We start from the raw sequence: 18,123 nt of genomic DNA, 5'->3' as shown, positions 1-18,123 counted from the left end.
GCCCCAATGACAGCGGCCTATTTAAATTTTAAAAATATCAAAATTAAATGTGTGATTTTTGACTGTCCTCAAAACAGTTATTTTTAAAAATAGCAAATTTTCAAAATTCGTGGTGTGCAGGTTTGGACAAATGTCGAGTGTCAATTTGCGAAGTCCGTAATTACCGAGGCTTGACGCATGGAGAACCGATGTCCAATTAATATTCATTACTCCTTCATGTCGGCCGGCTATAAATAAAAATGTTGTTCTTGTAATCCTTCCAGTGAGGGATTACAAAGAGACGCCACTGCAGAGTGTCGCGGCGCTGCTAGTTAGTCACCCCTCCACAATGGCGTCGTCGAAACAAATCAGCTTCGGTTGAATGACGAAATCTTATTTTATCAGTTCATCATAAAATTTTAAAATACGTTTTTAGCAACAATCAAAACAGCGAACTCCGCCAAATACTCCACGAAATCAAGGTGAGTGATTTTACAATTTTGCGATAGGGGGGAGGCGCGGGTTTAATTTTTTATTTTATATTGCATATTTTTTTATTGTAAATGTTGCGAATCCGGTTCGGATGTGAAAATCTGGATTTTTTCTAGTCTAGATTTGTTTGTTTACGATTGCTAATGCTGCAATTGCACTTGGGCCAAAAGTGGGTTAAGGTTTGTTTGGTAAAAAATCGATACAATTTTGGGTCATCTTTGATACAATTCGTTATTTAAAGATACCGATAAAATGGGTTTGCAATTTAAAGTATTTCACCTCGACCTTGCCCAATGAAAACTCTCTTAAAACAATACCTACACCAGACAATTATTATGATCCAGATTCTTATCAGATGCCATTTAAAGATAAACAACAATTATTATTTAACTGTTATTGGAGTTATGATATTTCGATAATTATATATCTAATAAATAAAGCTTAGCATTTCGACGTAATTTGTGAAGACACAAGAAAAAATATATGTGATTTTTTTTCTACAGTTATTCGTTTTTTAGTGATATAGTCTAAGACTTAGTGGTGGTCCTTACAAATAGCAAAAATCAAAGTCGAGAAGATAGAAGATTATCTTTACATTGTCGGAACTATCTCTTATAGTAAATATGCTGATAAGAAATGAACTGAATCGTTACAACCATTAAGAATTGCGGATATTTTTTGTAAAAGTTAACTCAAGAACAAAATCAACAAAGCATAAGATGTCATTTGTATCACCTTGAACAAAAATAGTCAATTGTTTTCTCGTCAAATCTTTACTCGTGAGGTATTCCCAAGAAAATTTTATTAGCGGTAAATTGCTAAACGTGGAACTACGTACCTCAGCCGACAATTATTTTTTCTACAAATTTGTTTGCACAATCTGCAAAGTAAATCTTGAGCTTTATTGATTAAAGTTTGTTCGTGAATCTTTAATACATTATTTGATCAAAAAATTCTTAAGTTAATAAATTTTGATCAAAGTGGGAAATTACTGAAAGTTTGAAAAAAGTAAATAAAACCGTGCCGTAATTTTTGTGGCCTAGATGATCGGTGGACCGTTGAAAGTTTTGACCTTTACAAGTTTTTATTAAAGAACTGCAAACTGTTTATTATGATTGTGTTGCATGTGGTGCCATAAACATAATTTGGAAAATAAATGAATGATGTGGTTTGCGTAATATACATAAAATTTTTGCTATGCGCATTCCAGGAGTTGTGGTTAAGAGAAGACACAATTTTAATTTAAAATAATTAATTTTCATACTGACGTGACTCCCTTTCAATAAGCTAGATCCAATGGGTTGGCACTATTATTATTTTCCAAGAAAATACGTATACATATTTTAATTCAAGAATTTGCTGGCAGTCAGATTAGGCAAAATTTGACAATGGTTTAAACATGTTTCAGAAGAATATAAAAAAAATTCATACAATTTTAGACTGAAACGCAGGTTATCTGCAAAGCAAATAAAAAAGCAAATATGTACTAAAAGTAAAGAGGAGAAATAAATTAATTGATAAAAATTAATCTGAGATATCCATTGTCTTCTGAATGCCTTTATAACCAACTACTCGCAAAAAAATTCTTGTGTTAGGTTCTTAGATTAGTGGCAACGTTATAGAAATTTTGTTCGAAATAAGTGTGTACTTTTAGGGAATTTTTGATTCTATACCTCTGGTTGCACAACCCCCAAAACTTTTCGATGCCTCTTGTGCGAGGTACATTTTGGAATGTTTTCCGGTTGCAAATTCGGTGCAAACTTTTGCGAAAGTAATGATTAATGGTAAAATAAAATGTAATGTTTTTGGTAATGCGTCAGTATTGACTTCTTCAAGCACGTGTCTGTTTGACAGTGATTTTTGTATCACCTTTTGTAATAACATTAAGATAGTACAAACTCGATTTGCAATATACTAGATCTATTTCATCATTTTTAAATATGACTTTCTATTTCTATCAGATAACAGTCGTCGATGGCGATAATTACTCGTAGATATACGAGTACGTACGGTGCGAATGTACAGAATAATTTTTGTTACATTTATGTCAATGAATTTTGGCAAAAATCTTAAGATGAGACAATTTGTATTGCTAAATTTCAAAGTAAATTGGAGGGAGAAATTTTTACTACTGCCACATATCAGTTAATTGATCCCTAATTGTACATTAAATTTGGTTTTTTAAAGTTATCTTTGTAATTAATGTCTCTAATGAATTTCCAACAGCGGAAGGTGCAAATTTATTATCAAATAGATCATACTGATTAGTTACTATCTTACGTATCCCACCTCCACCCGGCGGCACGGCAATTTTGCTGGAGTACATACACTATTACGGATATTACTATCAAGTAATAGTGCAGTGCTTATCAACATAATTACCGGCGTCTCGCCTCCGCATTTTGACTTTGTTGTGTATTATGTTCTGTGTCAATGTTAAGGAACTTCCTCACGATGTGACATGAGTATAATAATATACCTTTTTGAATTTCAACTACCAATGTGTTATCTAAATACAGAATTTTTAAATTTTTAAAAAGAGATTGCGATACTATTCCCGTTGCTGAAATTACAAGTGGTAAAATCGAAATTTTTTCTAAACACCAAAGATTTCTCATAGCAACGGGGAGCTCTAAATATTTATTAATTTTTGTATTATATGTCTGTGTTATATTGTGTGAATTTGGAACAGCTATATCTAAAAGATATGCTTGCTTTTGTTGTTTATTTAATTATAATGTCTGGTCTGTTATGCTGAATATGAATGTCAGTTAAAACTGTACAATCAAAATATATTTTGTAATTGTCATTTTCCAAACAACTTTGGTTTATAAATATAATGTGGTTGTGTATTCTTTAATAAGTTGAATTTAACTGCTAAATTCATGTGTATAATTTTTGCGAATATATCATGACGTTTTTTATATTCGTTTTGAGCCAAAACGGTGCAAGAAGAAATGATGTGTTCAATGGTTTCCCCTTCAGTTCCGCAAATCCTACATTTATCAATGATCGATTGTAAACCGCATATGTGTTTTTTATAATTTCTTGTATATATAACACGATCTTGTATTGCAAATATAAAACCCTCAGTCTCAGGATGAATATTTGATTTTTTAAGCCATGCATGAGAAGCTTGAATATTAATTTCTGGTTGTTCTAGTTCTTTAAAATATCTCCCATGTAAAGACTTTTGTTTTATATTTGCTATAGTGTCAGGTATATTTTGCTCAATAATAACTGAAATTATATTATCACTTAAATTTAAAGGTGTGTAACCTTTATCCGCTGAAACCAAAGCATTAAAAAAAGTGTTATCACGAGCTCTATTGAGAAAATAATTTTTTAGTGAAGCAATTTGATTGTGTTGTAGAATTTCTAGATTTGAAAAACCCCTACCACCATTTTCGCGTGGTAAATTAAATCTTTCAATAGCAGATTTGGGGTGATGTTTACAAAATTTTGTAAAGAGAACTCTAGTTACTAATAATAAATTATTGAAATTAAAAATTAATACTTTGTTTTTTTTTTATTAAGGGCCGGTTTCACCAACGTGAGTTAAATTTAACTACAGATTAAAATATACTCGTACGAAAACATTGTTATAACAATAGGTAATTAAAGTAACGAAGCATTTTAACCTACAGTTAAAACGTTAACTGGCGTTGGTGAAATCGGCCCTAAAACAATTAAATTATCTCAATAAATTAAAAAAATACATCTTTATAACTAGAGTCAATTATCCTGCTGGTCAGAAGTGTATATCCCCTAATATCTCCTAAACAAATAAATGAATAGATAAATAAAAAGTTGGAAGTTTTACACAAAATACATATCTCGTTATTTTATTCTTTGCTTTATCTGAAAAAACTTCTAGTTCTTATGTTTTTAAGAACACGATCCTCAATATCGAACTGAAAATTTTGCCATTACTTGTTAACTTTTACATTCAAGGACAATTTAAACTGATGCACTCAGAATGAGTAACTTCTTTTTTCTAAATTTTTATAGAGGTATGTACGAGTACTTAGACCGTATCTTGGAGAAAATGTATAAAGTAAACAATAGCAACATTTTACATTCGTAAGCTGAAATGTCAAAAAAACGTCAATTTCAAAGCAACGATGTTGTTGTTAACCTTGAAAAATAGTTTTCGATTTTGGCAAAGTTTACGGACGTTTCCTGTAATTGTAAGCAACAATTATCCCAGAATAAGTGGTAAAATGGTTTTTCCCATTGAAGATAAACCATTAATTATTGATGATTAATTAATTAATAATAGATATATCCTGTTCACGTTGGATTGAATATCAGTGGTGCAAATCGCACACATTTGGCATTAACTTTCATATGAATTGTCATAGTAACAGGTCAGGTCATTTGCACCACTGATGTTCATTCCAACGTGAACAGATATTAAAAAAACATGTTAAGTAAGTTTTTGTGGCAATATGTATTTTCGAGAAGGGATTTAAAGAACCACCTTTCCAAACTTTACGCAAAACTTATACAATGTGAAACAAAATGATTTTCATCTAGTTTGCTTTGGAATTTTTGCACACGTTAATATTCCTGCACCACTCCTTTTTTTTTTGAAGTGCCGAACTATTAGTTCTGTCAATAAATGTCATCAATCGAATTGACAATTGTTACAATTTACTAAATTGAATTAACAAACGTTGGTGGCCACTTTCAACACTAGCTGTGACTAGCTTTTGTTGGCTCCTTTTTAATTTCATTCTCAACTTTGCTTTCATATTATCTCTTCGCAATGAATCACATTTGGAAGTTGGATATACAGGGTGTCTCAGCTAAGACTTTAGAGCCTAATATCTCGGTTATTTGCCAACGGATTTAAAATGCAGATATTTTATTAGTAACAATAAAATTACCTCAAGTTAAAAATAGTTATTTTTATATTAAGTGCGTGAAGAGAGTGTTTTTTGTGCTTGAAAAGGTCTTTTACGCCGAGACGAAGGTCGAGGCAGTCTAAGCCTTTGAATGCACAAAAACATCTTCACGCACGAAATATAAACAATATTTTTTCTATAATTGATTCAAAAAATTGAAATTAAAAATTCAAATTTTTGAAGGAACTCTGAAGTTTCAATGCAGTGACCATGTTGCTAGGTAACTAATAAAATACAGTGCGTGAAGTGAAACACAGAAATAGTCGTGTGCGTGAAATCGCATTTCACACACTGTTTTGTATGGTTTCTATGGTTTCGATCTTACTAACAATGCAAAAAGAAATACACGTTAGAAAATGACCCACTTCAGGCACCGATAACTATGCGTGAATTTCAATTTTTTGAATCAATAATAGAAAAATGTAATTTTAACACATGTTTCCTTTATCGAAAATTATGCGCGATTATTATTAGATTGTTAAACATTAAAAAACAGGGGTCTACACAAACAATTATTAAGTAAATCCACTGTCTGATTCAACGAAAAGATTAGATTTTGTCGTTAAAAATTTAATATAAAATTTGAAGGTATTTGAGCAGTTACCTTTTGAAATAATTGATGATTAATTGCCAAGCAACATTTTGTACAGCCTTTAAAGTCTGTCAAAATTGGGCGCGCTTTATTAGAAACGTCAAATTTTGAAAATTTATTGAAAAAGGAAAAAAAAATTGCCTATGGAGAGTGTCGTAAGAATTTCAATGACACAGTTCGTTTTCTCGTGGAACACTATCCAAATGTAGGCTTTACAAAATGTAAGGTTAAGAGAATCGTCAATTTATTTGAAGACACAGGAAGCGTACGTGAACTAAATTACCTTGCTAAAATATCCCGATCGTGTTTTAGTCCTTTATGGAAGAATTAAAGCATCCTGTATAATAAATTACGTCCAAATGTTGTCTTTAACTTTGTAAGTGTTTGTAAGGTTAGCAAGATAAACGTCAAATATGTCACCTGCGCTTCTGCGAAAAGGGATCACCAAAATTCTGCAAAATTGAGCATTTGTTTCATACGCGTCTACGTTTTTGCATTTGCAGCCACGTTTAACACAGTTTTTTTGCTTTATTCTTGCAAACCAGACGTCTTTCATGGACGAGTTTTTCCCTACAGCATTTTTTATTGACGATCAATTTTTATGTAAATCTTAATTGATTCACCATTTTAAAAAGGCATGTAGAAATTACGTTTTTAAGACTTGGGTGATTGCATTAATGGGATTTTATTCTTCACCGTCTAAAATATCTGCATTTTAAATTTCACAAAAATCCGCTGGAAAATAACTGAGTTATTAGGCTCGAAAGTCTTAGCTGAGACATCCTGTATATTTTGAGGTTAGGCCTTCTTTTTTTTTGTAGAGCGGCATTTCGTATTTTTACAAGGGTAATGCAAAGGTAACTACATGAAAATAATTTTATTCCACACTGAATCAAAGACAAAAAAAATCGGATGCCAAATATCTAATGTTTAAAGTAAGAGGTCTGCTAAAGTCGGGTAAAATTCTCATTCTACGTGACAAACTTTATGTATCAAGGGACAATGCACGGGAAGACATACTTAAAAGAAGACATAAAAAAGAGATTGATTCCTTTTATCGTTGAATGTGATGTTTTCTTTTGACTGAATATGGTTTCCTCACATTACGCTTCTACGGTCATCGTTCCAAAGTTACAAATTATAGATTTTGTTGGCAAAAAAAAACCATATCCAAAATAATAAAATAAAAATATGTATTATGAATAGATACTTATTTGAAATATTAAAATTGTAACATTAGTGATATCAGTATACTTTAATCAAAATCAAATCAGTATTTGCAATCACTTATTATAAACTTTTATCTATACGACCATGCATTAAATTTTCTTCAATATTCTACGTTATGTATGGCGTATGTATGCACAACGATAATTATTACTAAACGACTTTTATACTTTTATGCAACGAACAATGGGTATCAATGTCCAATTAAGCTGGCTGATGACTGCAAACAGTTTCTTATCCTTTAAAGACTGTAATAAATATTTTTTCTAATTTTGACATATAAAGTGACACTTTTCAAAATTAATTGACGTTTGGAAACGTCACACTTTTCGTAACTGGTTACGAAAAGTAAAATCTTTCCTAATTGGTTAGGAAAAATTTATTGTATCACCAGTTGACACTGTCATATTTTTTGTTTTTAACCAAAATAACCGTGCCTACTTACCTACTTGATATTTTAACACAATAATAATTAATTATTAATAAAATTCATTACTTCGTTTAACGTTTGAAGAAACTTTTTTTTGGTCAAAATTAGAAAAAGTCTTGTATGTAACACGTTTGGAAATGCAATTTTGTGTAACTCGTGTGATTTTGCGGGATCTCGCTGCGCTCGTCCCGCAAATATTCCACTCGTTACACAAAATAACGCATTTCCTAACTGGTTACATAAATAGCTATTTTCTAATTTTGACATATAAAGTGACACTTTTCAAAATTAATCAACGTTTGGAAACGTCACACTTTTCGTAACTGGTTACGAAAAGTAAAATCTTTCCTAACTGGTTAGGAAAAATTTATTGTATCACCAGTTGACACTGTCATATTTTTTGTTTTTAAGCAAAATAACCGTGCCTACTTACCAACTTGATATTTTAAGACAATAATAATTTATTATTAATGAAATTCATTACTTCGTTTAACGTTTGAAGAATGAAAATTGAATGAATGAAAATTTTCCTTACCCTTTAGTTATACTAAGACTTGGCGCGACCTTGACGCGACCTTGAAACACAACAAGAGAGAAAAAAAAAGGCATTTGCACAAGGTTTGAATGGTGGGACACGATCTAGGAGGACGCCCTGAGGCTGTCTAGCCAGAAAAAACGCGAAAATTCCAGAAGTAGTTAAAGCGAACAATTACCCTTTTTCGCACTTATTGCACAATTTTCTATTATTGCACTTGTGAAAAAAAGCCCACTTTAAATGCATAATATTCATTTCACACAACTAATTTTTTAATGGTGGTGCAAAATGATATATTATGTGACAGACGGAAAGCGCTTCTTTATATCTCAAATGTTTATTGAAGTGAAGTTTATTGCACAACCGCAGCGAGGGCTATAATTACACGATCACTGACTATTACGCATCTAATGAGAGACAGCGAAACAGACCGCACTAGATGTTTCTTCTTAGTCATAACATGGGTGAATGGCATATATCTGTCAATTATTCAGTATAACTGGGTGCAATGGTTGTAACATAAACGTAAATATTAACATAAACGTAAATATTAACATAAAATAAATATAGATACATATTCACTTTTGTTCTATTGAATAATTTGTATTGCGCTTTTTAAGGACACTTTGAATTTTCTTGTTACATTATGTCAACGTACCTAACAATCCAACTACCACTTTTACTCACAAGTGGCCAAAAGTGTTATTTTGCTTAAGCTTTATACAAAGCTTTTGCAAAAAAAAATTTTTTGGTTCATGTTAAATTATGCATTGTCTAAGTCTTAAAGGGGTGACCCTTTCGGAAAATAATTAAACGCCACTCGTGCGGCGACTCACTCTAATCAGGTCGCTGTTGTCGCAGATTAGACATCACTTGTTCCGTCATCGGAGATTACCCGGGATAAGTAGGCATCCGCCTCCTGAAAGATAATGGAGATCTTGGTGATTTTCAGGGACAACGTGTTATTTTCCCTGAAAGCTCCAGAGAATTGCGGCGCCAACATCGCAGCGTCCTGGCGCCGGTCGCCCTCTCTCCTCTCTTCCCACTGAACTACATAGCTTTTCTATATTCTCATTTTGTCCCTTATTCCGATCCTTCGCAATAAAAACATAGTATACGAATAGGGTCCTTGCCTCTAATAATAATGTGGACGATAAAAATTTTTCGGCCTGGAAAAATACTCGTTCATAACAAACAGATTTTTCTGGTCGCAAATTTGACAGAAATTTTAATTAAATTTGGCTTTGTTCCAGTTAATTGTCTTCCATTCCTTCTGGCTTCTGGGCTGGAAAATCGCCGAGGAAAGTGCAATGCGACACTTTTATCTTGCGCGTTTGGCAACTATACTGTTCTCCCAGTACTTATGACTACTGTAAGTTTTTAATTGTGCAAGTTTCATCATCCCAAAGAGTTTTCGTAAAAATTTGTTTTGAGTCCAAGTAAGTCTAATAAATTTGTGGCGACTTTTTCATTTAAATCGCTCCGTAATAAAGACAAATGTGTGAGCTTTTGTCGACGTTTTATCCAGGAAAACACCTCAAGCTCGTGACGAGTATAAATGGCGCTGCCGTCGAGCTTGCCATTTTTTTAATAAAAATTGTTATGAAATGTATCTCTTATATGAAACAGAACTTCAGCTGTGAATCTTCTATTTAAATGGAATTCCTCTCTGAGCTGTTTATTTAATGACAGCATTTGACATTTTCATTAAAAAAAGTCCATTTCACTTTTTAGTCTTCGAGAAATTAGTTTTATTAATATCTTGATTTAATATTATGTATTTTATTATTCTTACTGACATTCTTCAAAAATTCTTGAGTAATAAGTAGCAGATATAACATTTTTAATATATGTACTTACATACATTTTTCTATTTCGGTTTTTAAGGCATTTCTTAAAGTATTGTGTTCAGTAAAATTTCACCAACAAAGACTGGTATTTATGATAACAGATTTAAGCCGATAGAATAGATTTCTTTAGTATTTATTAATATTGATAATTTGATTTTTAACTTACTCAAATTAACACTTGTCAAAATTTGAACGTCAACATTTGAACATAAAACTTTTAAGCGCTTTTAACGGGTAGCCTTTGAAACTTGCTGCCAACTTATACAGTGTGTCTCAGCTAAGACTTTCGAACCTAATATCTTCAATTAGTAATAATAAAATTACCTCAAGTAAAAAAATTTAATTTTAACACATGTTTCCTTTCTCGAAAATTATGCGCGATTATTATTAGATTGTTAAACATTAAAAAATAGGGGTCTACACAAACAATTATTAAGTAAATCACTTGTCTGATTCACCGAAAAGATTAGATTTTGTCGTTAAAAATTTAATGTAAAATTTGAAGGTATTTGAGCAGTTACCTTTTGAAACAATTGATGATTAATTGCCAAGCAACATTTTGTACACCCTTTAAAGTCTGTCAAAATTGGGCGCGCTTTATTAGAAACGTCAAATTGTGAAAATTTATTGAAAATACTCTAAAAATAGACTACAGCGGCAGAAATTTCAATATTGCTGAAAAAGGAAAAAATTGCCTATGGAGAGTGTCGTAAGAACTTCAATGACACAGTTCGTTTTCTCGTGGAACACTATCCAAATGTACGTTTTATAAAATGTAAGGTTAAGGGAGTCGTCAATTTATTTGAAGACACAGGAAGCGTACGTGAACTAAATTATCTTGCTAAAATATCCCGATCGTCTTTTAGTCCTTTATGGAAGAATTAAAGCATCCAGTATAATAAATTACGTCCAAATGTTGTCTTTAACTTTGTAAGTGTTTGTAAGGTTAGCAAGATAAACGTCAAATATGTCACCTGTGCTTCTGCAAAAAGGGATGACCAAAATTCTGCAAAATTGAGCATTTGTTTCATACGCGTCTACGTTTTTGCATTTGCAGCCACGTTTAACACAGTTTTTTGCTTTATTCTTGCAAACCAGACGTCTTTCATGGACGAGTTTTTCCCTACAGCATTTTTTATTGATGATCAATTTTTATGTAAATCTTAATTGATTCACCATTTTAAAAAGGCATGTAAAAATTACGTTTTTAAGACTTGGGTGATTGCATTAATGGGATTTTATTCTTCACCGTCTAAAATATCTGCATTTTAAATTTCACAAAAATCCGCTGGAAAATAACTGAGTTATTAGGCTCGAAAGTCTTAGCTGAGACACCCTGTACAAATTTGTTCCCAGCAATTTTTATAACGTTTTTTCCTCAATTTTCTCAATAGAACTTTTTTTCCTCAATTAAAGAAGTCCAAAATTGAACTTGCACGGTAAGACAATACCTTATGACACTTGCTTTTTAATATACCTACTATTATAAACCCGTGCGAGCTATAAAAGACTCATATTTCATATTACTTCAGCGTCCTCATTATTTTCAGAACGACTTTCTGACAAAAAATCTAGCTCTTTCAAAACATCTAAAGCTTCTTACTAGACTACATTGTGAGAGTGAAGCAATTCAGTAAAATGTTTACACAACATCATAAAAAGCGTATTCTATTCGTCTGAAAGTATAAAAAGGAATTATTAAAATTTCCAGTAATGAATTGAAATGAACGTTGTTTTATAAGAGTCGTAATCTTTTTTTTTTTATTAGAAACAAGTAAACAAGTACATTTATACGAATTTTCTCTGAATCTTTTTAAAAATATATTACGAGTTGCAATAACAAGAAACATCAAAGGAACGATAAACCGGTCAAAGAAACCAAATCGAAATTGCAAGGTAGAACGATTCAAAAGTAGAAAAATATAAAGTGTTGAGACCAGAATCTCCACATTATTCAAAGATGAAATTGAAACTCGCGAGCAGATGTGTCTCTTGAGATGTAAAAAGTCTGTTTTCCTATTAGTGTTCATTAATTTTTTCCATCCTAAATAGCATTCTAGAACAAAATTATTTTGACCTTTACTCGTCATCATTATCGCGAATAGGTTCCTCTCCATCCAATTTAATTTACCCATATTGATGGTGCTCTATAATTACTCTCAATTAGTGTTGTTACTCGGAACTGAAAGCATGCGAGCAAAAATAACGAAGCATTCTCTAAAACTTACTGGTGCTGATTGAATGTGAAATAATTAACTTTCACGCCTTAATAATCCTGAAAGAATCTCTAATTACACCAGCCTTACACAACTATCGACAAAGTTTCACGTTTCACCAGACAAAAACTATTCGATTGTTCGTTCTTTCAGCAACTTGTAGGGAAAAATTGTGATGGAGGCCACTACACGTGTTCCCCACCCAAAGATTGTTGTAAACAAGGTTGTTGCTACCTTTTGAGTCCTTCGCTGCACCGACCTCCTGCCATCCCCACCGGAAGCTTCTTCAACCCTCTGTTTCTGGGACACTGGTAATTTCTTCTCTCCCCAAAGAAGTTTTCAAATCTAATCGTTGTCTCGTTTAGGTACTTCTGGGTAGCAGTGACAGCCACAGTCGCTGGAATCCTGTGTGCTTGTTCTCTCTGGCGGCGCCACAGTCAGGGTAGCTTCTGTTGCAGAGAATCTGGTAGAGACGAGAGAGCCTCAGAACCCGATTCCAATGGGTCCTGTTATGCACCACCACAGTACAGCAGATGCAACAGTTTCCACCAACCGCCACCGCCTTACTCTGAGGTGACTTTTTCCACCTCCAAAGCAATTATTTCATTTTGGTCGGTTCAAGGTGACCTCGAAGCCAGACTTGTACCCTTTGGTAATCAGCTATAATGGCGATCCCGTTATTAAGAATAACAACAGCTCTACTGGTTATTTGATGGTGCAATATTTTAGAAACTTTATAGTACGGCCTGTCGGTTAGTCTTTGTTGAAATTGTGAATTCCGCTTTTAATCAGCTAACAATTTCAGGCTCGTTATCCGCTACGAGCACCATAGATTCCCTCAGTTCGAGTTTTATATGCAACGCCGCCAACGAGGTGAGCTGTACAGCTTGGCAAAAACAGCTTGGCACATGAAATGCGCAGAAAAGGAAACGAGAGAGTGTCTGTAAGACAAGGATATGGCTAGGGTTGTAGGTATGGTACACTCAATGAAACCAAACAGTCCACGACGCATCCATCAGCCATGTGCCAAGCTGTTTTTGTCGAGCTGTACGAGGATTTTTTTTAAATAAAATTGTGAATCGACGCGAGGTTTTTTGATTTTCAGGCCAACACAATAATTCCTCCGCCGTACTCTTGTATGGGCAGCTTAGAAGAGGTGACCACCGAGGAGCAAAACGTTCAACCTCAAGCAGACACCCAGCTGTCCCACTCGGCTTCGTTGCTTTCCGGTGCGGACTTCTACCAGCCGGTGCATTCCAGTCCCAGCGTTCATTCTCACATAAGCACCGCAAACACCCCATCCGCCCTAACCACCCCATCTCACAACAATCGCCAAGTTGTTGTTTCGATAAGGGACAACCCCTGCTTCGGTCAGAACGCAACGAATATTGTACATAATAATAATACTATAAGCGACACTACGACGTTGCCAAATAATGTAGAACAGTTAGCGACAGGTAGAGTAGAGAGCAAAAGCCAAAGTAACTGTGATGCTTCGCCGTACAAGAAAATTAAGTGAGTATACATATTTGTAATTGTTTCCCTTTTTTTTGTTTATCTAGTATTTGAGCGGGTGTTTAACACGAGGCGCTGCCGAGTGCGGCGATGACACGAGTATCCCAAAAACAATTTCTTACGTTCTGGCATCTTTCAGGAAACCCATAAACACACAAAAGATCCCGAAAGACCGCAGTCAAGACTCCGAGAGTCAAGACGAAGAGCACAACTTCTCCGACCTGCTAAATCTGTCAGTGTGTGTTCCGAGCAGCGTCGTGAACTTGGGGGCCTCGATCCAGTCGAATCACTACCTTCAAGAGCTGCAGTACAGCGTGACCAACAGCATGACGGGCTCCGACATCAGCAGTCTGGCCAACCTGGGCTCGCCGGACTCGCCTCCGAGAGCCACAAGTCCCACTCTGGAGATGAAGGAGCTCCTCGACAAAATCCAACAGCTTCCCCAACAGAAGAGCCCGATGCCTCCGCAAGAACCTAAATCGAGCAAGAGTTGCTTGCACAGCAGAGCCAAGGCGAAAACGCTGTACATGCCGCTGTACGAAGGGCCTAGAAGTAAAGGCGCTAAGATGTTCTCGAAGGGGTGGTTGTCGCGATCCGCTCCCAACACACCTTGTAGCAGTTTCGTTCCGAGTTTCCCGGTGCACAAGAAAGGGTCGAGTCAGAAGAGCAGCAAAATGGCGATAAGTGATGGGAGTCCGTTGTTGAAGGAACAGGAGGAGTCGGAGGAAGACGCCAATAAGGACGAGTGCTTATGATAAGATACTGGGACGGTCGAATGTTTAATAAAGACGTTAATTATTTGCAAATTTTCCACTTTTGCTGTAGGTTGATCAGTTCTATAGTAAAAGTAGATGTTGTGACCGATTGGGCGCAAGTCAATTCGAGAAACAGGTGTCCGTCAAAAATTATTCTAAAACGGTAGAGTCACTCTTAAGTGACTCTATCCACAATTATAAATCTTAATCTACATTGAGTCATACACTGCTCAAGTTATTTTTACACACTCCACTTGATGGTTCATGTTTTACCAATGTGTAGATGATTACTTGAATCTAGCCGAATTTGCAAATAATTATCTTTCTGATGCGCAACATTTTTCTCCTCTGTTGGTTCTTGTTCAGGTGGCGATGAAGACAAACGCACTGCGAGCTTGCTCTATCATTTATGTCCTGTACTCATTTTAACTCCTCGTTCTTCCAGTCAAAATAAAATCGCCGCCGTATATATTCTAAGTACTTAAGCGTACCTTTTTGGCTAATTAGAAGGTTCATTAGGCACAAGCCTTATAGGGTCGAGTCGAAACAATACATGCTTTGCTCTGTTGCCTATTTAAAATTCAAAAATCGTTACACTATAGCAGATCCAAAACCGACGATAGTCTATAGCCTATAGCTAGGTACTACATATTTTTATATAATTTTCGAGTTACAAAAGGTACTCAGCTCGTCAGTTCTTCATGTGTGACCAAACGACTAACGATTCTAGGTTGTGTAATTTTTTATTCTTCTACAATACTTTACTTTTGGTCTTTGTGTTTCATGGAACTAACAATGGCTCTAATTTGTTATATGACAGTGACCTCGAAACGACAGAAAAACATATTTTTGTAAACATGAAGCTATGAGAGAGATGCTAATAAAAGATCCGTGTTCAATTATTATTATTATTATTGTAAATGTTGATGGTAGTTAATTCCTCGTCCTCAATATTAAATGGTGTTTAAAACGGCAGTGTATTCTATTTCCATTTTGATTTCGTTTTTGCAAAAGTGTACTTACTAAAACCGTTTAGATTTTTTCTTTGTTCATTGATGATGGAATGTTGCTTGTTACATAGATGCCTTGGCGATATTTTTCATACTACAAACCTACATTAACAAAATGAAAGCATAGGTCAAAGTAAATTATATTGATGCGTTTGTAACCGATGTTGCTTTCTACCGAGCGTACGTTCGACAGGCAGGTTGTCCCCGAAGTGATCATTTAATCAAACGTCTCGATAGCTTGAGAGAGATGATCGACTTGTTTTATCAACAATCAATTTAAACAATCAAAATTTTATTAAATAGAGTTTTAAAGCAGACCTGAACGGGACTACCTGCCTTGTGTGATTATCCCAATTTCGGTTGTTGTTTACAAGTTTATTCATGTTCTTTTTGTTTATACCTTATTAGTTTTATACCCATGTAGAGAGATATATTTTATTTGTTTTAAAGGAAACAAGCATACTATATTCAATGTTATTTTAAGTAATAATTTGACACAGCAAATTGAAATGTAATGAAATGGTGATCAATAAAAAATATTTCCGTCAAGTCTACTTTTTTGCGGAGACCAGAAAAAATAAAATAAATTTAAAGCGTTGAAGAATAAAGAAAGTCAGAAGAGATTTTGTTTACACACAACAGGGACAAAATGAGAGATCAAACGTGAGAGAATAGTATTTATTCAACGAGCGTGTAGTGATGGTTATATTCGCAAAGTGGAGTTTGCGGCATGAGTAATGGACATTACACGCGAGTCGAATACGATACTTTTTCTACGACGTACGTTGGATTGAGCATTACTATACTTGGGCCAACCAACAGATATAGTAATAAAACCGCCCCCTAGTGCCCGCGTATTTTAAATAGCAGCTTCCAATTGGCTTATTCAAAACGTGCGCAGATTTTCGAAAGCCTGATGTACATCCACAAAAATTACTTGACGGCATCCGGCATCTCATTCGTTTTAACCTCGCTTCGGGAGTTTGACCACGTGTTTATGTTTGTTTGTTTTCCTTGGCATTTTTCGATTTGTATTATAAAATAGTTTTTTTTCAAGACTTTTGGTTCTCTATTTGTTAGAAAGAACCTGCTTCTTTGTGAAAGAGGCTTCGGCGTATATCGTTCTACGCAACTAGACCACATCCCCTTTTTTTTATTACTATATCTGTTGGTTGGCCCAAGTATAAATTCACATTATGTTGGTTTTGGTTCTCTGCATGCCACTATTTACAAGACAATCACATTTAAAATTATGTCACCTTGAAATACAGTTAGTTGCAAAAAAACCGGAAACTGTCAGAAAAAAACTGACACATTTTTACAAATTTTTCATAATGTAAAACCTTCTTACAAGAGATAGGTTAGAATTAACGTCAAAATTCAATGACATTTTTTTTAAATTATTCGATGGGTATTGATTGGTATTGTCAAGTAGACAGTTAATTAACAAATGGACAAAATCAAATTTACATTAGGAACATTTTCGTTTTCCGTTTTTTTTTGCAACCAACTGTACCTACCAGATCCATCCTGAATTAACTACGCTAAATTCGCATTATGTTGGTTCCCTGCATCTCACGAATTTAAGATAATCACAACCAAAAAATAAAATTATTTGACCTTGAAATATCCAATCCATCCTGAATTTACTTTATTTCTAGCAAGTATCAGATTCTTTCAAAAAATATAACATTTGACTCCTGTACCCATTTAAAAATTTTCAGTTGCCCCCTTGCGCCGCCCCTGGGTGGAATTCAAAAATGTGATCTGTGCCAAAAGATGACAATTTAGAAACACAAATTAACCAGTCCGAAGATTTTTGCCAAAAATCAACGATATCAAGCGCACCGAATGGAAAATAACTTAGATTTCATGTTTACACGATCTCATTTGACTGTTTTGATATTTGACACTGACAGATTTTTCCCCCAAACATAAATACAAAATAGCTGCTTTCCAAGTGGGAGTAATTTACTCCGAACAGTTCTACGCCGAACTATTCATTGGATTCTGCCCAATTGTGCCGCTTGGAACGCTGAATTTACTCCTGTACTGTTCACTGTCATTAGTGTCATCTGAGTCCGATTCCCGCCGTATATTTGACATTTCTTAACATCCCTACCACAAAAAAACTCCGAGTACCAAAATTTAGGTAGGTACTTCAGGGGGCAGGGGAAGGGTATAACGGAGTAGTTCTGGAGTAGTTCCACAAATAACATGGAACCGTGGAGGGAGAAAAGACTGGAGATGGCATTTCCTATGCTTCCCATGTTAAAAATCCGTACCCTCTAAAAGCACGTGCAACAACCTTTTATGGCCCAGTCCACAATGCGCTAGATAAAGAAGCACAATGCGTCTGGAAGGAAGGCGAAGGAAGCCATTGGCCTAGCGTCTATATTCAGAAACCTTTTATGACTCTGTAGTTTTCGCGGGCGGGTACACTTATTTGAATTAGTGCCATCTCCAGTCTTTTCTCCCTCCACGCATGGAACACTTGTTGTACTCCTGGAGTAGTTCGGAACTACTCGCGTAGATACCTGGAAAGCAGCTAATTTACGCTAAAATGTGTGCAAGCTTTGATTCACTGTAGTTATGCAACCAATTATACTCTA

The 18,123-nt window shown here is 34.6% G+C and overlaps 1 protein-coding gene across 1 annotated transcript; it reads left to right on the top strand.

The window, feature by feature from the left end:
• Positions 1-56: 56 nt before the first annotated feature.
• Positions 57-16,060, top strand: LOC138125467 (uncharacterized). The gene is made up of 8 exons (XM_069040799.1): positions 57-461; positions 9,419-9,537; positions 12,385-12,542; positions 12,597-12,804; positions 12,854-12,983; positions 13,037-13,104; positions 13,337-13,746; positions 13,886-16,060. The coding sequence occupies exons 2-8, from the start codon at positions 9,529-9,531 to the stop codon at positions 14,499-14,501; spliced, it is 1,599 nt and encodes a 532-aa protein (XP_068896900.1). The 5' UTR covers positions 57-461; positions 9,419-9,528; the 3' UTR covers positions 14,502-16,060.
• The last annotated feature ends 2,063 nt before the right edge of the window (positions 16,061-18,123 follow it).

The sequence above is a fragment of the Tenebrio molitor genome, chromosome 3 (assembly GCF_963966145.1).
Source record: "Tenebrio molitor chromosome 3, icTenMoli1.1, whole genome shotgun sequence".
Taxonomy (NCBI): domain Eukaryota; kingdom Metazoa; phylum Arthropoda; class Insecta; order Coleoptera; family Tenebrionidae; genus Tenebrio; species Tenebrio molitor.
This window is presented reverse-complemented; position numbering and strand designations above follow the sequence as displayed.